The sequence below is a fragment of the Oryzias latipes genome, chromosome 7 (genome assembly GCF_053564925.1).
Source record: "Oryzias latipes strain Hd-rR chromosome 7, Olatipes_Hd-rR_3.1".
Classification (NCBI taxonomy): Eukaryota; Metazoa; Chordata; class Actinopteri; order Beloniformes; family Adrianichthyidae; genus Oryzias; species Oryzias latipes.
In genome coordinates, this window is record NC_136243.1 from 21,479,560 (window position 1) to 21,505,006 (window position 25,447).

Genomic DNA, 25,447 nt, shown 5'->3' on the forward strand with positions numbered 1-25,447 from the left:
CCCCTGCCTTTGCCCATAAATGGCCGGCTCCAGCAGCCCTGTGATCCCAAAATGAAACAAATGGAAAAAGATGAATGAGAAAGACAAATGTGTACATCTGAGTTTGTTCTGCTTTTTGGCAATAGATTCTGCAGAAATTTGCAAATTTGAGCATAAAGAAATCTGTTTCAGAACAACAGTCTATGTGTATTAAAAATTGTTGAGAAATATTTGACTTCAACTGATATCTTGTCTTTAAAGTGGAATCTTGATCTGTAGATAATACTTGGAAATGTTTTACTTAATTTTTGTTGTTACCAATCCATTTAAGTTACCAAAATATGCCCCATAACTCATATTTTAAACTATTTTAGTCAATGTTTTTTATTATTAAGTAAAACTTATATATAACTAGGATTTCTTCCATCGGACTTTATCTCCAAATGCTTTCTTACATGAAATAATGACACAAGATTCAGGTGTTAACCTGAGTATTTATTGTCGGTGTTGGTAATTGTATTTTTTTCTCTGTTTTATGAGCAGATACTGTTGTCGTTTGAGTGGTTGCTGGAAAACCCCCATCTTTGCATAGATCTTGACTGTCAATGGTTAGGCATCCAGCTGTTAGGAGGGAAAAATGCAACACAAAAAACATGCAAACACAGTGAAAGGCACAAGTTCTACAGATTTCAGGTACACCAAATTTTACACATGTATATATTTCATTTTTATTGCAAGAGAGGTGGGTAATTCAGATGTAAAACGGGTGAAAACCCAGATGTTTTTAAGCTGCCATCAATTGAGGGCATGACAACAAGAAACTCCCCAAACATTCATTGCCTTTTTTTTTGTTTAAAATGCTGAACAACTCTTTTATAACTATATGAGAAAATACAAGCATTTCTACTGATTTGTTTTTTTATACATTTTTGTATTTTTCATATACATCAAAACTATTAGTCTCCTGCCTCTTTCTGTCCTCATCTATGTCTGACATGTCACAGAGGCTCAACACATTGGGTGATCAGTCCAATTTCACAGCTTCAGATGACACCTACTTCTAAAGTTCTTCCTTTACAAAACAAAACATGGATAAAATTGTTTTTTTTTTCAAAAGGAAAAGAAAAAAGGGAAAAAAGAAGCCAGAACAGGTTTTCAGCAGGAGATATATTATTATTATGAATTTGCGTGCACACACATTCACCTGTAACCTCTTGTTATGACCCTGGTCTCCCTTTGTACATGCTTTCTTTCACCCACAAACAAAAACTCTACATTTCAGGCACATTCAATTTAAAGGGAAAGTCCAGGAAAAGTGCAGTAGACCAAACAGAATTCATTATACGTACATGTATGTGCACATGAGACTACCCTTGTCACCTTAGACACATGCATCACACTTGAGGATTTGACAGGGACCATCAGTCACCTTTAAAACGAGCGAAAAAAAAAGAGCTGGTGATATTTGGAATCGTGTGAAAAGCTATGTTTTAGGTAATGTTTTAGGTAAAACTTAATATTAGAAAAAGGTAATTTTAGGGAAAGAAAATAATTTTATCTAATTAGATAGGGAAAAATAAAATCTGCAGTAAATACAGACAAATATTTGTCCTTTAAACAAACCAGGAGAGATGGATCTGAACAACTTTACTGGAATTCTTTCACTAAGTGATGTGCTAGGTGGAGCCACTAGAGGGGGGAGTTTGCCAATGGCACGTAGTGTCATGCTGTTTTTCAAAGATACTTCAGAGGGTGATGAGACAAAAGTTGGGGTAAAGACACAATTTTGGCCACTTAACTGCCCTTCTGGTTTAAAAAGAAGCACCTATCCTAGGCAGAGAGCAGACTCTGCTCAGTCTCACTGGACACAATATTGTGGACTTTAGTCCTGAGAGGCTTTGACATCTACCAGAGCACACATCCTTCTGCAATATTTACAAGAGAAATAAATGACCCACATCAACGTTTTTTTTTTACAAGAGTTTCTAAGAGTTATGGTGACAGTACTTATTCTTGCACACACACAATCAGGATCAAATCAAAAACACAAAAGTAAAAGCAAACAAGTAAATTAACAAGCACACCACACCTCTAAAAGTGTAAATCACTAAATATATAACAGTGCAAACTTACATCCATGTCTCAGTTAATTTAAAAACATTGGTTATACACTTCAGCACCATTGATTACTATTATTTTTTTTGTTGAATACATATCAGTAATATAGATCTTTAAAGTAAACGATGTTAAAGCTGAATGTGCTGACAACAAGGAGACACATTTATTTATGAGACATCCATCAGTGACTTGAAAGTGATGAATGAGGGATGTTCAGGGGAAAAAATATGTCTATCTCCTAGCAATTTCATCTAAGGATGGTTCGCTAATTAGATTGTGTAACTACATCACACTTGTTTGGGAATCACATGGTGTCAGGAATCATCAGACTCTGTGGTTTAACATGACTGACAAATGATAGAAACTAACCACGCTGTGTGATCATTAACAACTCACATGATGACTTTAAATGTTGCAGACAAGGAGTGACAAAAAGTTTGTAGCTATGTGGAGCTTTGCTGTTAATAGCTGGTTTTGCAATCAAAACTAATAGCTAAAAGGTAAAACAAGGAGTTGAAATCAATACCACTTTGCACCTACTTTAACCTGCTACACCTTGCAACCCAAGGTTTTCCTTGTAGTCATTGACATCAAAAACACCCTGCTTTTTGTTCACTCTAATTTTTTTTGTTATCATGACTCATTGTGACATTGCTTAAACTTTTGCACATTCTCACACCATCTTCTACTTGCTTTTATCACTGATAAAGACAGATGAGAGAGGAATATTCTATCTCTAACATCTTGTCATCTTTCAAGTGCAAAATGAGGGGATAATCAATGCCCAGTGGTTTTTCTCTCACTACTGTAAACTTCCAAATTGCCTGAATAAAATGTATTTTATCCAAAGAGCCAAAAGCTTTTTTTAAATTGTATTCACTGCAAAACACTACTTAGGCTTAAGTCTAAACACTCACTTTGCTGTTTCAACTTTATATCTTTAACATAAAACGTAATATATGTAGTATATATTTTAAATCATGAAGATGTAGGGAGCAAATGCCTTCTAATAGTCAAAGTAAAAAGCAAAAAAATATGTGAATATGATTTCATTTCTTTCTTTTTGGAATAGGGAGGGCCTGAATATAAGTAAAGTTGATGAAATTATTAGCTGATCTGAGACTCCCTGCGACAAACAAAATTCCGATTGTGTTTTAATATACTATGCAGCTTTTTTAGAGATAGGATTTTAGTATATACCGAGGGAATCAAGGCAAGTGTGCCAGTGTGGATGAACCTTTTGTGTGTATTTTATTGACAGTGCACAGCTAATGCCCTCAGGTTAAACATGGTTGCTGTTTTAGTGGCAGAAGTTGCGCTTGCTGGGCTGGTGAAGAAAGGTATTTCTGGCGTGGGCTGCGTGGCAAGGAACCTGCTCCCTTGTGCGATTCTGCCGCTGGATATGGTTGCGACTTAGATGTCGTCTATCGATGCGGGCTTTGCAACGCTGGACCCTGGCCACCTGGGTGACCTTGGCCAAAGCTCCAGGGTGGGCAGCCCCTCCACGGGTCACTCTGGTGGGCATGGTGCTCCGGGCAGCTGGGATGACGCCTGGTTCAGAGACTCTGCTACAAAAAAATCATTAAAAATTTAATTTTGATGGTTCTGCTTGTCTTTGAAAGGATCCATCTTGTACAATTTTTTTCTCACCTGACGCTGCTGGCCAGGCTAAGAATGCATTCCTCCCCCACCACAGACAGGTCGCTAGTGGAGACCATGGACGTGTTGTTTGGTGAGACGTACACAGACATGCTGGGGTGCTCTATGAGCAGATCTTCCATGGGACTGGCCTCCGCTGTGGCTCCCTCTGCAGTGAAACAGGGGGGAGGGGTGACAAACCAACTCTCATCCATGCAGCCTCTCTCTGAGCCTTCCCTACTTCTCCCCCCATTCCCCCCACACTCACTCCCAGGATCTGGGGACATCGATGGGGTGGAGGAAGGGGTGGATAGTCTGACTTGTCTGGGCAGGCTCATAGGTGTGACAGCACCCAAGTGTATTGAATTTGTGCTGAAGCCAGGCGGGACATTGGAAGGGTCCGCCGAGCCCCGGACTTTATGTGTTCTACGCCGCTTGTTTGGCGGGCGGCATTCTGTCCTTGTATGTGCATTTGGATGCTCTAATGAGACATTGTGTTCAGAAAGAGTCCCCGTTTTATCCTCCACCTGCATCCTGCAGTCTACTGCTAGGTAGCGCAATGCAGTTATGAGAGACGTCAAATTAAGACAAAAAAAATCATGCAGAAGGGATGATGCAAAAAAATAATAATAATGCAGATGTGGCAGATTTGAACAAAAACCCATGCGGGGACATTTTTTATTTTAAAGCAAACCACATACACACGCACGCGCACACACACCAGTGTGGGGAATATATATATATTTATATATATATATATATATATATATATATATATATATATATATATATATATATATATATATATATATATATATATATATATATATATATATATATAAATATATATATACATGTTTTTTTTGTTTTGTTTTTTTAATTGGAGGAGGGGAAGAGGAGAGGGTAAGGAAACACAAACATAAGAGTCATATCATTAATTATGCTGACCCTCTGAGGCTGTGATTACGTCACTGACAGTGTTTGTCTAGCTGCTCCAAATCAAATTTTCACACATAATCTTTGTCATGATCATGTCATAAACAAAGCTGAAGGACATGTATGCTCCACCTTTCATCCCTTTACAAACAAGACTTTTGCTACAGCAGCCAAACTGATGAGCACCGGCGGAGCTCTGAATTGCCCTGACATCAGTTCACCCCACTCCACCATCCCATTGCTATTTCTTTTCCTTAAGTGTTAGTTTTACCACTTTCCACAGCAATTTTAATGAAGTTTTGTATTAAAGACCCACTCCAATGAAATGAAATTTTTGGTGTTTTTAACACTCAGGACATATACAACATCTAATAAGCTTAAAATTGCATTTCTGAGTATCTCTTTATTCAAATCACTGTGAATCAGGAGAAGACAACAAAATTAGGTTGGAAAAACCTTGTTTTTTTTCACGTACAAATGACTATGGCAAGCCAAAACCTAATTTGCTCCATTTGGATTTATACATGTGCAGATGAATATATCCATGTATGTCTTCATTTTCCTTGTTCGAGCTGACATCTGGCTCAAAACTATGGCTAGATAGCTCCAATATTGCTTGCCATTTTTTCTTGCAGCGCTAATGTTAGGTTGGGGTTGTGAGGGGCTGTAAACTGACTGGAGAAGATGTAACCAAATGACTGGCAGGGAATGGGGGCGGATTTAACCTGAGCCAACAGTCTATAACTAAGAGGAGACTTTCAAATAAACTACTACAGCTCTGTAGAAACTGACTCCTAGAAAAAGACACAGGTGTTTCGATTCGAAGTTGGCTTTACAGAGTCGGAGTGGGATTTTAAATCATCCGTTCCCTTACTCACCAGGCAGGTTGACAAGCATCCATCCCTCCTCATCCGCCTCTGTCAGACATGGGTTGGGACCCTTCAACTCTGCTGCCACCTCTTCTACTTCCCCAAACAACAGGTTGCTAAGACGCTGAAACATTGCTTCTCCTGATGTTGAGTGTTTACTGCAGACGTGCCTCTTCTTCCACCAAAGTTGAATGGTTTTAGCTGCCTTTTTTTTTGTTACAATTTACTGTAAGTGGATGTTTTCTGAAGGTATTTGTTTGGTTTTTGTGAGTTCCTTTTATTTTTAAACCTCTTGTCTGGTCTTGTATGATTGACAAAAGGGGACTCGAGAGGCTTTCGTAGTGCAAAAGATTCACTTGGTTTGTAACAAAGGCCTGGAAGATAAAACAAAGAGAGACAAAGATTAAGTTTCTCCACATAGATGACACCAGTTTGCACCTGTTAAAATGACCTGAAAAAGCAATAAATTTGTGACCTAAAAATCGTTTAGCATTAATAGGGCTTTGGTTTCATTTTTGCATTCAGTGCAGGGCCGTATGGGGGTTTATTTATAATCCTTACATTGAAGTGTTCAGTTTTTGCAGACATATAGAATAATAATGAGGGACAAGATCTTTTTTGAAGCTAGAGTTTAATGTACTGTATTAAAGGCCAGCGACCGTAAATATAAATATAAACTTAGAAGTTTAAAATTCTGTTAACTGATGTTGGACATATTTTTGTCTGCATGAAAACGTTGATTTTACCGCCTTTAAATTTGAACAATATAACATCAATATAAACTTGATCACTGATCTCTTAGTGAAATAACACTAATCTGAAACAGGCATGGACAAAAAAGTTGAGTTACTCTTGAACCTAAACAGCAAGCAATGATCTGGAGAACAATGAGAACACTCCCTTCCCCCATTTCACCCAGAAAACCACAATTCGAGGACAGATGGACAGGCTAGAGAAGAGGAAGAGGTGGAGGAGGTAATGCAAAAAAGACAGGCTCTTACAACATAGAGCATGAATTTAATACTTGGTACAAGAAAACCACAGAAAACAATGCAAGAGCAGCTATGGAGTGTTTGTGAACCTGATGGTGTAGATTAATATTTGAAGAATTATGACAACACATTTTGATATTTAATAAACAGTTTTAGCGCTTAAACTGTGTTACTACAAAAGTATTTGTTCTTAAATTACTCAAAAGAACAAATAGTGCACACTTAAGTAAAACATCTTAAATGTGTTTTAGATTAATAGGATTTCCCCACAGGATGCACGGGATATTTTATCTGTGCATAAGTGGATTAAGGCTTTAATAAATATGACGAATGTAAAAAAAATCGCCCTTTTTATACAAAATGTTTGTAAAATAGAAATATGTTTTCTATGTAATTTTATTCAGATTGATTTTGCAATGTTAATTGGCCAGTCCATTAAATGGGAAAAGCTTGTGACCAGTAATTCCATTCCAACGGCAACAGGTTAGGTGTCATGCACCCACATAACTCACATGCACTCATCAGATCTGACATGCATCACTTACTGAGCAAAGTTATGCTGGTTAGCTTATGTAAAAATAAAATCAGGCTATTGAGCTCTAATTTATTTATTTTTTTTAGCTTTAATCTATCATCAAATAAAGTTCTTTAATGAAGCTTTAAGAGGTAAGAGTTGACATTGATGTTAAAATCCACCTATTTTATAACTCCCCTCCTTTTTGTTTTTTTACACATACTTAACTTGTCTGTTTGCTTACAAGCCATAAAGTGATAAATCATAAAGTGAAATGTAAAAAATGTGAATAATGCAGACATAAAAGGAGTGGGACATTCTTGTTTTTTGTAAGGGATCCAATGAGGAAAGACGAGAAGAGGCAGGGAGCGTGGTGGGTGTGGTCTCTGTAATACCAAACAAGACGTCTCTGACGTCACATCGCGTCAGGGAAGGTGACGGTTGACAGCAGTCTGTTTTGCGACCGAAAAAAATAAAGAAAGAAAAACAACGAGGAAGAAGGAAAAAGGAATTTTACATGTATTTTGTTGTTTGTTTATTTCCCCAACAAAACGTTTGTATCTTTCGTAGTGTGCTTCCTGTAAGCCTTTGCTCTCCTTACATAAAGAAATACCGCTAGCAGTCGCGACATTAACATTTTAACCTCCGAAAAAACCCATCATAGCGGTCTCTTATTTATTCGACGACAATCGTTATAGGATATCGACCGAGATGACACGACTTTCTGTTCAGGTTATCCAGGTTAAACATGAATTATCCGTGTAAGCTGCACAGCTGAAGGGTCAGTGCAATGACAGTTGTGGCTCAGCGGCTGGATAGGCTTCTGGTTATACAAAGGAAGAAGAAGAAAAAACGCCGATTACTCGAACAAAAAAACTGGTCTTAAAATAGGAAAGCTTTGCGATAAGATAAACACAGACATCCTGCAGTGACTCCAGACCAATATGTGATATCATCGGTAATCAAAAAAACAGAAGGAGAAAGAACTGCTGTTGTATGCAGGCTGCAGACATTTTATCGGAATATAGGACACCGATTAGACCCATATAGGGGTTTTTATTTGCACGGCGATAAAGCCTTTAGACACTCATCCTAATTATAGAACATCACCAATTTCACGACACAGCAGTCAAAGGCAACCAACAACACGATAAGGGTCACTGACACACAAAGCTGTACATGTTTTATAACAATATGTTTCACCATTGCAGGCATATTTCCAGTGCATAGATATATGGGATGCAGGAAGTTTGATAAAAGGGACAGTTTTATGCCCCAAAATACACGCATAACGCGATAAGAATAGAATAACATAAAAATACAATAAGCTTACCTGCCTTTGAAGTCTTATTTAAGATGTAAACGACACTTTAGACACAGCTCTTAAAGCATAGCTTTAGATAGCCTTTACATGAGGTAGTTAAAACACCACTATACAAAAATAAAAGGCTTTCTTCTCAGAAGAAGGGCTTCGTGTAAAAAATTTACACGGATGTCTTTATATCATAACATCTGCGGCTCTTTTTCTCCCTTCCTCTGCTCTATGTTGCCCTGCCGCAGATTTTCCTTGTTTATTGCTGCCTCCAGCTGATCCTTGGATCAGAATGTACACCGTACAAAACAGCTGATTGTGAGATCACAATGCGCGTGGCCACGCCCTGTTACCGCCCACTTCATCGACGCCGGCCAATCAGAAATTTACACCCGCCACAATCCGGTCTTCTTGGCAACAGGGTGGGGGCTGGGCAGGATCAGAGTCTAACCTGCTCCAAAATGGAAAACGGATCCATAATCAGCTTCCAGTTTCAGTGCTAAGTGGTTATTTAACCGAAACAGACTCTTAGATGATCTGCTGAAAGCTAGATGATTAGTAAAAACAAAACTGTCTTAAGGAAAGGAAAAAAGTCATTCCATAAAACTATATTTTGTGCAAAGTTTAAACAAAAGACACTTGATAAAAAGGTTTTCTTTTAAAGTATTTTTGTGCATTTTATACATAGACCAGTGATGAATCACTTAAAATTCTTTACACCATCTATTTCCTTAATTGTTGTCATATTTACTTGTTCAAAACTATCTCGACTTACTTGTTTCAAATGAAAATAGACTCTTCCTCCAATCTTCACTCAAGGAAGGATTTTAGTTATCTCTTAAAGGAAGTTATCTCTTAAACATTTCATGAAACTGCTACAACATTGTGCTCAACCCTCTTGATACCTACTGTTAGAATGCCATTGCTTAAATTTTTTTTTACAAAGTCTGCTCAATAAAAGTTGAAAGACTGAAAATTAGAAATATGTTTATAAACAAAAATACTTACAGAGTTACAATATATTTATATTAAACTACACCCACAATACACCCACAATGCATGTTATAAAGTGCTTGATTTGAATTTTTCATTTTTTCTAGTGGTTCAAGTTGTCTTATTCAGTGTGGCATTTCAAACAAGTTATGAGGAGGAAGATACAAATTTTTTAAGATGTTTTCAGTTTATTTCAGATGATGTTAAAGTGTAAAAGCCAGAAAAGTTTGGGATGAACTGTACAGCGTCTAAGATTCTTGCAGTGCTGTGTATGTCCCTGCAGTTCCTCTGCATACCACACTTGTTTGGTGTGATAATATCACACTTTATCCAAACCTTTGAAAATGTGCAGTTTTCTTTTTAATGAAAAAGCATATATGTATTAAGCTTACATTTATGTTTCTTGAGTTACCAAATTGTCACTGTTGTTTTGACCTCCTAAAGCTGTTCTTTAAAGTGAAAGCAATACAGCTCTTGTTAATCCAAAACGAAAAGGACATTTTTACTCAGCAGATAGCAATGTAAGTAATGCACAACATAATTGCAAGCTTGATTGACAACCCTTGCCTCCGGTGTACATTGATAGAGATCTTATCTTTTGTTTTGTATACTTAGGGTAGAGCTTTTGACCTCTAAAGTTTGCAGAAGCGACACAAACACATAACCAGACAGAACTCTGCACATTCACCCCACACGATCAAACTTTATTTACCCTCATGCTCCCAGGCTTCTGGTAGAGGACCCGAGCTTGGGTGAGAAACCACCCGTGGAAGGGTGAGAACGGACGTTATTTTTTATTTATTTTTTATACAAGAATATATATGAAAACGAGCATTAAAACTAAAATAGACCCCCCCCACCCCACCACCCCCAGATACTGAAAAGAAGCCTCTGTAAGTTTTGGTTTTTACAGTGTGAATGGTTAGAAGACCAGTGCCAGAGGATCTCAGGGTCTGAAAGGGTTTATATTTGACTAAAAGATTGGATAGATAATATGTGGAAGCGATTATGTTGCATAAATAAAAAGCAAAGTCAAAACAATCGCTTCCATAATAATAAGGTGCAAGACCATGAAGACATTGAAAAGCTGTTTAAATGATCTTAAAATCAGTCCTTAAGCATATGGGGAGCCAATGGCGTTACAATAATACATTTTACTGAAGACAAAAGCATGCATTAGTATCTCCATATTAGCAGAGGAGAGTATTGGACGGACTATACATGTCTAAAGTGATAAAAACAAGTTTTAACCCCATGTTTTATATTAGGGATAAAGGTTAACCTAGAGTCGAAAATCACACCCAGGTTTCTGATTGTTTCTGAATTGGTTTAATGAAAGTTCTTTTAGCTTAAAAAAACGGTTTCTCTCTTGGCTTTAGGACAGATAAATTAAATTGTATTCTTTTCTTGGTTGAGCTGCAGAAAATGATTTACCATCCATGATTTCACATCTAAAATACAGTTAAAAAGGGCTTTTATTGGCATAGTGTGATCAGGAGACATAGCTATGTACAGTTGGGTATCATCAGCTTTGCTGTGAAAGCTGACTTTGTGGCTTCTGATGACATTCCCCTGTGGAAGCATGTAAATGTTAAAAAGCAAGGGATGGATGGAACTTTAAGGCACACCAAATTTAATTTCTTGGACCTTAGAAAAGTTTGCATCCATGCTCACCATAAAGTTTCTTACCATGTGATAAGACTTGAACCACTTAAGAACAGGCACACTTGACATCATTAACGATCTTTACCAAGGCTGTCTCTGTACTGTGGTTGGTTCTAAAGTCAGATTAGTTTATCTCAAAAAGGTTGTTTTGCAAGAGAAACGTATAAGCTGAATAAAAAACAAGTTTTAAAACCTCACTTAAAAATAGCAAGTTGGACACAGGTTTGTAGCTATAAAAAAGCGAAGGGTCTAAAATGGTTTCACCACTACAGTTTTAAAGGCAGCACGAAAAATACCCATATGTGGAAAGCAGTTATTGATATTTAAAATGTCACCCTCAAACGACCCATAAAATGACTTAAAAAGTCAAGGGATAGGATAGAAAAAATAGGTCGTTGGATTAACATGACATATTTAAAATCCAGAGAAGCAAGCAAGTCCTTAAACTGAGCGGTGCAGTAGTCCAACTTCCTGTCTATGTGCAGGTTAAAACCACCAGTTTTCAAAATCATGTTAAAGGGCGTGTGGACAGATGCTAAGAACTCAGAAAACTCCTCAATAAAACCAGAGCTCGCATTTACGGTATAACAAAAGTTTTGTTAGATAAAGACCAAATTAAAAAAAAAATGCCATATTAAAAGAGGGGGCTGGTTGTTGAAAGTGCTTCCTCTGGTTTTGGTGCTTCTAGTGGATGAAGACCGTGGATGTTTTTTTTTTTTTCCCAGCACGTCCCCTCACAGGAGACCTCTCTGCGATAATGTCCTTAATGGGATAGACTGGGGAGGCAACATGAATTGGAGGGGAAGCAGTGTTGATGATTGAATCTGTTGTTTTTTGGGGAATGTGGGAAGAAGATACCTTCAGTCACTTCCACAGACAGATGTCTGCACAGATGAAAAGGTTTGGATTGGTGTGGACATGATGGGGCAAGTGATGTCTGAACAGAGTGTCTGATGTTGGTAGCAAAAACATTGCTGCCCAGTGGACTGGGGTGGATCCCATTAGAGTTCCTTTTCCAGAACAGGCTGAAATTGTCAATTAAAACAAACTTGTTCAGGCTGGAAGCAGATTGGAGCCAGGTACTCAGACTCAGCGGGAGAGGGAGGGAAGGGGTCCCGAAATAAAAACAGTCAATGGACAGGAGTTTAAAAAATTTAAAGGTTTGATGAATGCATTTTTAGTCGTTTCAGACTGTCTACAAGGCATGTCATCAAAACCCACATGTAAAATCAGCCTCTGGATTTGGGTCACATCCAAACCCCAGTGACACAATGAACACAAACATTTTGCAAGAACAGTGTGTTCATCTGTGCTTCTGTTAATGTTTGTTCTCATCATCTAAATGCAAAGGGCAAGATGGAAGTTGTTTTATTGAATCCTCTTGAAGGGAACCTCAAAAAGAAAGTAGTCACTTGACAACTTTGAAAACATGTTTGGAAAGTTTGACTATTTTTTTGTCCTCAGATTCCCTCAGTTGATTAATCCTTTTCAGAACTGGGAGAAAGTTCATAGCAGGCTCCTCTTGCCTCCATGCCACAGTTACCAATCATCAATTTTAACATGCAGCTCCAAAAATGTTGCAATTGACACAGATGGCCTATGGGACAAACACTACAGTTTCAACTACTTTTGCAGGTACAATTTGTGCACTGGTGGACAGAACTGGAGCTTGTAGCCTGCTAGTACTGGAAACACCAGAATACCCTTTTGCAGGAGCTAAATCTGTCTTTATGTACCATATTCTATACTTCGTAGGCTACTAACTAAAATCAATAATAAAACCCAGTTGGGGGAGTCTTTGGAACAGGTTGAAGGACTTCAGAGACCACACTGTTGTCATTTAAATTAAAGAGTGTGTTTACTGCTTTTTCATGCTTTATAATCTGCAGGTCTGTCTGCTTCAGCTGTGCAGCCTGGTAGCAGATGATAAGATGGTAGTTGCAGAAGGAGGCACTTGTGTTACCATAGCTGCAGCTTTCCACCAGCAGTTACTGCACACCTTACAAATAAAAGTGTCTTGCTTATTTGAAGAAACAAACTTTCTGGGGGAAGAAAATGTCAGCTATTTTGATAATGTTTGCTTAAATAAATTGAGTTCAGACCATGCTTTAATACGCAGATGCCTGACCTTCGATAAAAATAATTATTTCCCGTTTGCAACTTCAGTTAGTCTTCTGATAGCTCTGCAAGTAAGAACAGAACAGCCCTTCTCACTTTACAACTATTAATTTACTGTTCATGATGAGAACAGGATGTACCCTAGAGGAAGACAAGGATTTTATGGTAAATAAATTCAATAAAAGGTACATTTGTATTTATGTTAATGCACCTGAAATACATGAGATTCAATAAAAAAAATGCAGGTCAAAGTTCACCGTTTTTACCTGGGTGTTTTTGCTTTCTGGGAAAAGGAGCTGCTCTCAGATGAGATAGCAGTGTTAACACGTAATCTAATGCTAAAATTAGCAAAAAGTCACATCATTTTGCAAAAATCAAAAGGTAGTGTAACTTTCATACCTATTCGGTCTATGATGAAAACCTTTAAGGTATTGCTTGTTTTGTTTAAAAAAAAAGATCTTACCAGAAGAGGCGTCAAACTAGTTGAACAACGTGTCATATTAAAAAAGGTACACGTAATAAATTGGTCGAATAATCTTTGAAGAAATGGACCGTCAAAAATATTTGAAAATATAAAACTTTTGGAATATAAAAATATTGCAAAACATCAACGCAAACCGCCCCTCTCATCTGCTTGACGTTGTTTTTACATTCAATTATTACACCATTCCCCAATCCCAAAGCGGAAGGGGATGTAGCTCAGTGGTAGAGCGCATGCTTTGCATGTATGAGGCCCCGGGTTCAATCCCCGGCATCTCCAAGGCTATATATTTTTCTCCACCATTTTTCATTGTTGCGTTGACAACGAATCTTTACTTTTCTGAAGATAGACTAAAGGTGCAATGAAAAAAAAATACATTGTTAAATAGTGTACTTTTACAATCTATTTGGTGCGTGCATTCATTATTTCAAACGGTGGTGTATGCACAAGCATAGAGCCAACAGTATGTACGTTAGTCGGTTGTGCTTATGTAACGTTTTTAAATTTGCACCGACGAAACGTTATCCACTAGACCTCCTGACGAAACCGAACCTCGAGGTCTTTCATTTTTATTCATCCTGTATTGGTTACACTTAATTATATTGTGTATCATAGCAAATAATAATAATAACATGAACATCTATAAAAACACAAACGACTTGTAATGGGAGCTTTAACTCTAAAAATGCGTAAGTTTGTAGTAGTAATAGAAGTTTGTAATAAAAAAATATTTACATTGCATGAAAACAGATGATTGCTTGAATAACCATTTATTCGAGCTGAAGGAATAGACAGTACTACCAGACTTCATGCGATTTTGGACACTACATTTAAGAAAATGTATGGTCTTTTGTCTCCCTCTAGCGGCAGAGTCTGGATCATCTGCAACTCAGGTCAAACTAAATGTTTGCACTAGATTATTTCTGATATAAGATAAAAACCATAAGCCAAGATTGAAAGTGTATTATAAATGTCTTAAAAATACAATATTTCAAAGGCTGTTTCTTGACAGTTGCAAAGGAGAGAGATAGAGAGAGACATAAAAATGCATTGCTACATCGGATAATTTAGCTTCTAATGGTACATATCCTCAAGACACAGGTTATACTTTTATTTTTGATAAATATGGTCAAAATGGGAAGGAAATGTCTAAATGTGGTAAATTGTTTCTTAATTTTCATTAGGGTTATTTTTACATTTGGCGCCCCTCCACAAGCAGCAGGTTAAAGTTTTTGTCTAGTATTCTTATAGATGCTTCTCTGTTAACTCTAAAAGTGTGCTTAACCCTTGTGCTATCCTATGACCCCACCCTTACATTGACGTGTTCTCCCTACCATGAAACAGGTGGATAAAGGTGAAGAGGATTTCATGTAATCCATGGACACCAATGAAGATCACAAATCATTAAAGAAAAAAGGACCCCCCTGTCTTGTGGGGTCTGGATGACCCAACTCCCAATTTTAAAGTGCCTACGATAGCACAAGGGTTAAAAATGAACAAGTTGTGATTGTTTCCCATGCACACATTTTACCGCAGATAACACTAGTATCGTTATTTCACCTCTCACACAGCTCATAAGTATGAAAAAAACTGAGAGGAACTTGTACCTGTCTCAACAGTAGTTGGGACAGGAACCAGCAGCCCCAGGACCCCGAAAGGGATGAAGTGGAAAGTTTGACAAAATAGTTTCCAGTTGTAGGAGACATCACTGTCTCAGTTCATTTTTCAGATATTTATCCTAATTGTGTTTACACCTTTCAAACACAGACGCTGGAACAGAGCAATCCCTTTGAGACAATAATATAACAGTACAGTTTAGCAAAAGCAATGTGAAAAAGGATTGTCAAAGCAGAAGTTGAGAAGCTGCTTTTTCAGGGAGAGGGACAGCCACAGTAAATAAGGCAAAAGCAAATACATACACAAGACAAAGGTTGTTGGCTGAGAAAATCCATGGTGAAAAAATAAACATTATTAACAACATGAATGATGACTTATCTTATTTATGTTGTCAGTGCACTCAGACTGGTTTTGCACTATACGGTAGTTGGGATGTTTAATTAAAGAAAGACCAGTGTTGAAAAGTTTTCAGCGTTACTCCAGTGGCATAAATACGTTCCTATCGTGATATTAGGGGCTTTTCATCAATAAAGATAAAAAAAAGGAAAAAAAACAAACAAACCCAATCAGGATTTTAAAAATGTTCGCTTCACTAACTGCAAATAAAGACCTTAGTATAACTGCAAATTTAATAAATTTGCATCCATGTTGACTATTTTCATTGTAAAACGTTTTGAAAAGGTTATAATCAAGATCTGCTTTGGTTAGCACTGCATATTTCTCGTGTCTACTCATATCTACTTCTGGTTTGTTTTTGTTTTTTAAATTTTGACTTGCAGAGTCCCTCCTTTTTTATGCAACGAGGCCTGATGTTGGCTCTCCTCTGTCTGCTGTCCATGGTCCATCCTTACCACAGTTAGAGGGCGTGGGTGCTACAGCATGCAGTTGCCACATAGTCTGTCCTCTATTAAATAAAGTGTGTCCAAAAGATTGTGTTTTTGTCCACAAAAAGTGTAGAATGTCAAATGTGCACAAACCACAGAGCATGTGTAGGAGTAGGTGCTCAAATGAGCAGCTCTGCATTCCTCTGCTATAATCTTATCTTCCTTCTAGTGGACTTCAGGACCTCTGAACTGCAGGGCAGCACTCAGATTCTGCATGTAGAAGCAAAAAAACAAACCCGTGGAGGTGAAAATACAATGGGCCTGTTGAAAATCCACCAAATGACAATTGTTGTCATAAAATCTGAGGTTTCTTGACTAAAGTCAGTGAAGAAAAAGTAATAAAAATAACAAAAAAAGTAATGAAATTGTGTACTTTATGGGGTCCACTTGATAAGATGACTTACAAGATTTTCAATGTTTTGTTGCTGTTCATTGACATGGGGAACAGTGTCGATAGACTTTAAGCTGCAGGTCAAGGATTGTCTCAAATGCAAACTCCTGACTCAATGCAGAACATTTATCACATGCCCATAAATGACCCACTTACATGTGAAAGAACCCAAAGAGGACAGGAACACTCCATTCTGCTGTTCTGCAAAGTGGAAAGGCAACTAGCTTAGACATAGAATGCTAATTAAACCAAGTGGTCGTTACCTGTCTTCAAGCCACATCTAACAATGCACCTGTGTTTTTATATGTAAAACGCTTCTTTAAGACAGATTTGTTCCAAGTCGGTACATGTTTGGGAGGAGAAGCTTCACGTCACATGAGGATAATAGACTTTTAGAGCATCCATTTAAGCATGAAGTGAAACATTCAGGGGCTGACAAGTAGATTCTGATCAACATAAAAATTCCAAAAGTATGTTTGTTTTTATTCCATCTTTTTTCTTTTCATGTTCATGATTCATCAGCAGTAACATAAACTCATGGTGTTGGTTTTTGCAGCAACTAAGTGCTTAAGTTACAAGTTTAATGAAACACATTGTTTGGCAAATCATAAAAACAACTTTCGTTTTATTCATGTTATTTTTGTCATTGAACTGTAACTTTCTTTGTATTCTGTTGGTATATCCACACCTCCTGGATTTTGGAAAAAGGCTTATAAAAACATGCTTTTAATTAAACAAAAGCTGAAAATAAGAAAAACACTTACCAAACAATTGGTATACTCCAATCGCATAATTTTAAAGTTATTTTTAAGCAAAAAAGTATTCAAAATTACTACAACAAACGTTGCAGTTAAATCTTTTATTTTTAAAATTCCTAGAGAACCATTTCAGATCAAATTATGTTTGTTCTTTGATTTAAATCGTGTATTTTAATAGAAAAAAAAGGCAAAGAGTTTCACCTGCAGTAAACTATTCCTGACATCAAAATGTTTTTCAGATAATTTGTTTTTTTTTAATCATCATCTTTTGTCATGCCCCCACAGTGCACTTCTTCTGAGAATTTTTTAAAGTTTTCGCTTCTTTGATCTGCAGTTTTTCAGAGCAGAGAACATCTGTTCCGTGCAGAAAGTGTTTCATGTCTTCTTGTTGTCCGTGTGTCGTTGGGTCACCCCAACCTGTTGTAACACTGTCTGGAAACTGCTCTCCTTGAGCAAACTCAGCAGAGTGTAATCAGCTGTTTTCACTCCTACAGCCTCCTACATGTTAAGGCGATGCAGTCAGGTGGAAGATTTACGCTGTCATTACTTTTTGGAGTTTGACAAGGGAAAACGACACACAGCTATTATTTCTAGTTCAACTTAAGTGTTGTTTACATTTCAAGCTAAATACTTATGTGTTTCAAGATGTAAATAACAGTCTTTAAAAAATCAATATTGATATTTCAAAGTACATGAATAATCATGAACTATGTTTTTTTTTTCAAATTAAGAGTTATGTAGACTATTTCATGAACCTTTATTTCTAATGTATGCTCAGATGATGTAGGTTTATACATTTTGACATTGAGTTTTTTCATTTTTAGATTGTTTCTCAAATAAATACATTGATGAAACATATGCTTTCTGTATAACGTCAAAGCAACAAGGAGAAATCTCTGGTAACCCACTGCCTGAATTCAGTTAGTCACATGTGTAAACAGATATGGTGGCCAAACGTTTTGCTCGGCTAGATACTCCTAAAAAAAACTTCCAGACCAGGGGTGTCAAACTCATTTTCACAAAGGGCCACATCAGCATAGCGGCTGTCCTCAAAGGGCCAGATATGACTTATACATGTAACTAAATGTAATGAAAAATAAATGTAACTACTCCTTAATGTTAAATAACTCTATTTATTTATTCTAACTTTTTAAAGTAGCATTCACAGTTGCATAGAAAACACATATTTTCTTGTTACTCTAGCATACTTTTAAAATTGCTTCTGTCAGGTCAGGTTATGTGGACAGTGTTTAAGTCCTAATGTATAGTTGCCCAATCCGATATTTCAAGTCAGATTCCCCCAAAATATGAATAAATACACACCAATTTTTATTTTTTATTCTAAGAAATTAAAAACTTTTATTCCGTCACGGGCCACATAAAATGACATGGCGGGCCACATTTGGCCCGCGGGTCTTTGAGTTTGACACATGTGTTCAAGTGGACCACTACTGCCATAAGAAAATTAAAACATTTCATTCCAACTAACTTCATGATCTGCTTTTTCCCCCAAATGGTCAGATTTGTTATAAAAATATTCAAAGTAAAGTCAAGTGCTACCTCAAAAGGAATGATATCAGGAAGTTAAACTAAAGCTTCAAAAAAGTTAGACCCTTTTTTTTACTGACCAAAGAATTACATTAAAAAACAGAAAATGGACGGGGGAGGTCATCTCCGAAATTAAGACAAACTTCTCTCTTGTTCAGTTTTTACACTAAATGTGGTTTCCCTTCGTTTGTTTTGTGAATGGTCTTTTAAAATATAAGTGACGAAAAACACAAAAGTTAGACAAATAAAACCCCAATGAGTGTGTTAGAAATATAATTGTTGAGAAAGTCAAAGAAACTAGGGCAAAATGAAGTACATGTCAAACATGCAGCCAGAAGCCTGTCTTTATTTGTGTATCTGCTCGTCTTGCTTTTTGTTGTTCCTGCCCTCCTGACCCTCAGCCTGCGCGGCGTCAGCGTCAACAACCGCTCCAACAACGTGTGAACTTTTGGGCATGCCATGACAATGGCGCCGATGGACAGGTGCGTAAAGCCCCATCAGCCTGCAGCGCGCACCCTCCCGCCGCACAGAAGACTGCTTTACGATGCTAAACACCACCGATGAAGAGTGAGACATTCCTGTCTGATGGCCGGCGACCTCATATTTATGACCACACAGAGTTTTCTGACAATGACTTTGGGTAAATCAAAGATGCATACTCACAGGATGATTGATTGTCACTTCCAAACTACTTCAGGTAATCTGGAAAAACTGTTGTTTTGTTTGTGAAACGCAGAAGAATAGTTTAATCCAATAATTGATTTGTCAATAGAAGGTTACGGAGACATTATTTAACAAGGCTTTATTTAACAAACTTCATCTTTTAAATCAATTCTTGTGACGCAGCCGTTATCAACGTTGCTTGCTGTAGTTTTGATACATTCAACTACTTTAGTTTAAAATGTTATTATAAATCCACTCAGACACAAGTCAATAAGCGTGAAATGAACAATCAAATTGTCGTTTTGCTTTTTGGTACTCCGGGCACCTGCGGTGCAGGGGGTGGCGGCGCTGTACGCGCGGGGTGTGTCCCTGGGCGGAGATGTGCCCACCCACCCCGCTGCTTTTGCCCGCTATATGAGGAGGGAACCCTTTGCAAAAAAACACGTTCAATAAGTTTGTCTGTGGTTCATCTCCTGACCAAAAAGTGCACGAAGACGGACAGCCATCGGCGCGTCTTCCAACATTTACGCACGCATTTTCTCTTCATTTTTTCAACCCAGTTGGATTAATCAGAGCTCAGCATGCCTCGATCATTTCTTGTCAAGAAGTATTTTTCGTCTAAGAAGCCTTGCTACAGAGAGAATCACCTGGAGAGTCAAAGAGGTAAGTTGTAGTAAGTTATTTAGATAAATGTAACGTTCTGCGTCCTGGAATCTGCCTTATCTTACTAACTAACGTGGGACGGATCTTGTGACTGCCATCCTACAAATGTGTCTTCAGCTGGAAAATGTGTTGATGAGAAAGTTTTGCAGTCATGGCTGTGATGAATGGAGCCTGTAACAAGATCCCAAGAATGAAAATGACTTGAGCTTTATTAGATTTGGATCTAATTTAGATGAAAACCCTCTTGACCTAATTTCCTCTTTGCTTCCAGCTTTTGTCCCAGAGAGTTTTCCAAAGGCTGAACTTCCTACCCAGAACCACAGCTCTGCTCTGACCTGCAACACCACCACCCCGTTCTGCACCAGCTTTGTCACACCTGCACCAGTCTCCCCCATCACACCACCCTCTTCTATGCCACTGGCACCTCTGGACCTCAGCAGCTCTTCCTCCAGCAGTAGTGGTGAAGAAGAAGAGGATGGAGGACGCTCATCAGACCCACCTAGTCCAGATGCAGTCCACCACATCTACCAATGCCTGCATTGCAATAAAAGCTACAGCAGCCTTGCATCACTCTCCCACCACCAGATATCCCACCAGCAGCTTGTTTCAGCTCAACAGACTCCCTCTCTGTCCGGCGAAGCTTCCATCCGACCGGTCTTTCACTGCAAACACTGCTCAAAGAAGTACACCAGCTTGGGAGCTCTGAAGATGCACATCCGCTCTCACACTCTGCCGTGCGTGTGCCCTACCTGTGGTAAGGCCTTCTCCAGGCCATGGCTTCTCAGAGGACACATTCGCACACATACAGGTACAAATAAACTAAATTTGAAATGGATTTCTTCATATTTGTTGTTTGCATCCTGTGCTCATTGACATCTGCTGTTGTGACAGTTTAGCAGGTTCAAACTTATCTCTGCCTTTTAGTTGAATGGGCTTGTAATGACAAACTAAATCCCATAAGCTAAAATGTTTTTGTACTGAGTTTTTTCTTTCTTCTTCTTAAAAAGGCGAACGACCCTTTGCTTGCCAACACTGTAACCGGGCCTTCGCTGACCGCTCCAACCTGCGTGCACATTTGCAGACCCACTCTGAAGTGAAGAAGTACCAGTGCAGCTCCTGCTCTCGGACCTTCAGCCGCATGTCTTTGCTGCACAAACACTGTGCCTCTGGATCCTGCTGTGCCTCATAGATCTACTGTTTTAGGTGTCCAAAGAGAAAGGAACCTACAGATTTAGATGATACAAAACTGCAAAGGTCTGCAGTTTTTTAAGGACTTTACATCTTATAATTGTAAGTTCAACATTTTGGCTGCATTCTGTCAACTCTGTGATTTAAGGGCAGCTGGACATTCACTTAATTCCCAAGAAACTTGACTGGTGCCGGCCGGTCCGGGACCCTAGCCACACTACAGCTGCTGGGGTGTGTTTGTATGCACGAATGTCATTCCTCACCATACTATACATGCATGATGTGTGGGTGTTGAGACAGCTGTCTGTGTATGGTGCAGCGCAGGCAAACTGCTGAGAGACATGCCACCTCCACAACAGGTGACGCACACTCCTCGCTGTGGTCATGCCCAGACCATATTTTCCAGACCGATTTGACCAAAATGATTCCTTATGATTACTTAACATTGTGTTGTCCAATTTATAAAGCATTTTGTTAACTTTTTAAGGTATATACATTTTAATGCCGTTTGTAAATAAAGTTTTTTAAGTCAGCTTTCTTTTCATGTCCTATTTTCGCTGCTAAGCAATATTTCAACAGTCATTGTACTGACACACACAGTTCATTAGGACAGGCATGACAGTTTATGAATGGGAGGATAGAGCCGTGCCCTGTTTCACAGGTCCATGTGTGTTAGGGAGAGCGGGGATAGGTTTGTATGATGTTGAGTGATGGGGGAACACCTGCACACACCTGCCAGGCTTTAAGTACACATCGAAGAGGCTTGGGAGGGGGTGAACCAAAGGGAGCAGGTAAAGGGGCAGAAAACTTTTAGATGAATCTTATGGAAAAAAAGGAAAGGAAATATTCCTGTTGCATTTCCTGCAGTGGATGCAGGAAATTTTGGGTTAAGCAATTTAGGAGGGATGTCCCTGTCTTATCTCTAAGGCCAGTGTATGCCACATATGGTAGCAATGTGTCCCCAAACCCCCCCTAGACACACACTGATGCATCTTAGCATCCCCTGGTGAGAGGTCCATGAATGCACGTGCATGTGTGTTGGGGGGTGGGAAGAAGGTGTTGTTAAGAAGGTATGGCAAAAGCTTGAGATCAGATTGCATGACTTAGCTTGCCCAATGTAAACAGCACCCTAAAGGCTTTCCACATGCAAACACACACTTACTGAATATAAAAGCTCACTTTGATCAGAGGGGATTTCTCAGTGGTCAGCCTACCTTAGTGCCATCTTATTGGAGGTGAAAGTCATGCAAAGAACTGAAAGACCACTAATTTGTCGAGTCATGCTAAAATCCATGCAAACCCCTAAATCCAGTCATATATGCTTGAAATTCAACCCTGACATCTTGCTAAAGGGACATTTTCTGGTTAACTGTGTGTAGGAGGCAGTCTATAACTCCACCGCTTTGGGGCAATGAGATCACTGTATCTGACACCTTGCTTTTCAAATAGGAGATGGTGTCATATTGGCATCTTCAAAGTATTTTAATGTTCACAACGTCACACATGCCACCCCTGACTAATCTGACATTCCTCAACTATTAGTAAAAGACACACAACACCACTGTGTTGCAGAGGGGGTTGCCCCATCTGCCGCAACTCACTTTTTTATTAAAGTAGTGATTTGATTTTTACACTGACTAAGAACTGTGAGAATGAAGATAAAGTGTTCCAACCTAAAGATTTTTCACTTCTATTCTATGGAATTAAAGGTATGGATGTTGTACTTGATTGGTGCATCTCCAAAGTGTCTGGGTGCGTCTTCAACCACACCATCTGATCTCTGCAAATCCCTGAGCTTGGGTTCCCAGAGGTCAATCATTTAGAGGAGAGTGCACTGCTGAAATCAGAACTGTCAGAGCTTGCAGAGCTGATTCACTTGAGGATCGAATGTGAGCCATCAGAGTTAAGTCACTGGGTTAAAGTTTCAGACCCCTTACTTAATCCAGAGCTCTTACACAACTGACCAAAGCCTCAGTTCCAACATTTCTCTGTAAGAGTTGTTGCAGTAATTTTCCTTCAACTTTGTACTTTAATATACTTCATAAAATTATACTAAATGCATCCCAGCTTTCACTGTTTTAAAAAATAAAAAATTGAAGTGTGGGGAAATTTGTGAAAAAGGCTAAAATAGGGATAAAGAGAAGAAGCATGAGACTGGACATTGGAGGAGAAAGGGGGTGGGCACCGCTGGGTGTCTGCAGAAGAATGACTGTTTCTGTTTGCAGGTCATTAATCAAATCAGTAGGGAGTTGAATTTACTGAGGAATGCCACATGTTGCAATGCAGACTTGATCAATGACATGTGCTCCGGGGGCAGGGAGATTTGCTTACTGTAGATGCTTCTCTAACAGACAGCTAGTGCTAAGTCATGCACTTTGTTCCTCCCTTGTTGGTGATTTCAAAAAGACACTTTGTGTCAAGTGTGGATCTTAGTGCACCCCAGAGGAAGCCATCTTTATCTGCTTTTAGGAATGTAGGTTACTGTGTGGCACATGCGTACAAAAACGAGTTGGTTTTACCCGGGGACAGGATGCGACCTCCAGGAGGGGGCACACGCCATTTCCTGCCCACCTCTGCACTCCTGCAGCCCCATTCATTAGTGTGTGTGTGGATCAGACTTTATGTGTAACGGGGCTGAACACAGAACGTCTGTCCCACAGGGTCAAAGGGCAGAGGATGAGCCACACAGACAGGAGGCTAAATAAAAGACAGACTTTGTCTGCAGCAAAAGTTTCCAACATTGTGTCAAACTGAGCTGCAAAAAAGTATCTTATGTGGTAACTAATTAGAGCTGCAAGCATAAAAGACATTGGTTGTAATAATGATGAGACATTCACAACAAGGAAGTATGTCAATAACAAAACTAGACTTCAAGTGAGTACATTTGCTAAAAAAATTCAACTTCATTTTTAAAAATTAGATTTGTTGTTTGTAAAAGTTAGTAATTATGTTTTTGTAATGTACAGTAAACAAGGATTTAACTGACACTGAAATTACACTGCTAAGGTCTGAATGCAATGAACTTTATTTGGTGGAATCATAATTTTATGAATCAAACAGATACATTCCAGCACCTTTCTGCTACGACCTCTGTGGTGTTTTAATCCAATAAACTAGTTAGTGTGGTTTCATGCATTTAAATATAAAATTGCTTGACCTCGGTGAAGTTGCAAGTGAAGGAGAAAGTGTTTGTCACGAAATGATGGTAGGCTTATGACAACAGAGCTGAAAAATCTATTAGATGTCTGATGCTAAAAGCACAGGTTCACAGATTTAATATAAAGCTGTACACAAATTCTTGTACAATCTTTGTTTCAGGAACATTTCCCTTTGCAGGGAATCGGTTTTACTGATCAGTATGTGGATTTTACAGCTCTGAATCTCCATTATTTTGATTTAGATCCAAGAATGCCTGTAGATGAAGATATTTTAAAAGGTATTTTGTACAGAAATTTTGTTAAAAAGAGAAAAGAGAGAGTATGTATTTTAGCTGTGAGTCAGCCAGCATGGAATCTGTAGAAGGAAAAGGAGGGTCCCATCCAAACAAAACGCAGGATTATCCAGGTAGAAGCAGCAAGTTTTAACACGAGAACATTAGAGTGTAGTTCTAAGGAAGGCACCATGGAGACGGTATTTACCCGTGTAGATTAAATAAATAAGCAACACAATAAATGAAAGACAGGCTGCATATTTTGTTAATACTCTTACATTACCATTTGCATCAAAAGAACATCCACTGCTCTGGCTGTTTTTTTATTTTTATTTCATCCATCACTCTCCCCTCCTTCACCTTTTTAACAACAGGTATTCAGGTATTTGCCCCCAGGATGCTACTGGCAGTGCTGAAAGGTGCAAGGTGCACTTTTGTCTTCCTGTTAGGACCTGTGTGGGCCCCGGGGAACACCTACCAAAGACCAGGGCAGTCCTATTGTTTCGAAGCATTCCACTTAAAGAAGGGTCTGCTAAGCAGCAAGGGTGGGAGTGCAAGGTGACTGATGCAAGACGGGCAGAAAACAGCCTTTTGAGTGGGAATCTGGAGTCTGGGTTATAGCAAAGAGCACAGATTGCCCCCCCCCCCCCCCCCCCCCATCCTCCTCATGTCTTACCCCGTCCTATCCTG

General features: G+C 38.7%; 2 protein-coding genes and 1 non-coding gene across 17 annotated transcripts; 2 read left to right on the plus strand and 1 right to left on the minus strand.

The window, feature by feature from the left end:
* Positions 1-453: 453 nt before the first annotated feature.
* On the minus strand, positions 454-8,739 carry tp53inp2b (tumor protein p53 inducible nuclear protein 2b). 13 transcript variants are annotated; one of them, XM_078950576.1, is made up of 5 exons: positions 8,384-8,689; positions 5,550-5,914; positions 4,004-4,282; positions 3,748-3,904; positions 454-3,665 (listed from the first exon to the last, which is right to left on the minus strand). In XM_078950576.1, the coding sequence occupies exons 2-5, from the start codon at positions 5,671-5,673 to the stop codon at positions 3,398-3,400; spliced, it is 828 nt and encodes a 275-aa protein (XP_078806702.1). In that variant the 5' UTR covers positions 5,674-5,914; positions 8,384-8,689; the 3' UTR covers positions 454-3,397. The 13 variants fall into 13 exon arrangements, with proteins under 13 accessions (XP_078806702.1, XP_078806703.1, XP_078806704.1 ...); XM_078950577.1 differs by having other exon boundaries at positions 4,004-4,279; positions 8,380-8,680; XM_078950578.1 differs by having other exon boundaries at positions 454-3,662; positions 8,380-8,680.
* Positions 8,740-13,822: 5,083 nt separating this feature from the next.
* On the plus strand, positions 13,823-13,894 carry trnaa-ugc (transfer RNA alanine (anticodon UGC)). The gene has a single exon. It is a non-coding gene; the product is annotated as a tRNA-Ala (tRNA).
* A 5,377-nt stretch (positions 13,895-19,271) lies between these two features.
* Positions 19,272-21,859, plus strand: snai1b (snail family zinc finger 1b). 3 transcript variants are annotated; one of them, XM_078949842.1, is made up of 4 exons: positions 19,272-19,295; positions 20,037-20,139; positions 20,411-20,947; positions 21,147-21,859. In XM_078949842.1, the coding sequence occupies exons 2-4, from the start codon at positions 20,058-20,060 to the stop codon at positions 21,326-21,328; spliced, it is 801 nt and encodes a 266-aa protein (XP_078805968.1). In that variant the 5' UTR covers positions 19,272-19,295; positions 20,037-20,057; the 3' UTR covers positions 21,329-21,859. The 3 variants fall into 3 exon arrangements, with proteins under 3 accessions (XP_078805968.1, XP_011475495.1, XP_011475494.1); XM_011477193.4 differs by lacking the exon at positions 19,272-19,295 and adding an exon at positions 19,309-19,453; XM_011477192.4 differs by lacking the exon at positions 19,272-19,295 and adding an exon at positions 19,336-19,510.
* Positions 21,860-25,447: the final 3,588 nt, after the last annotated feature.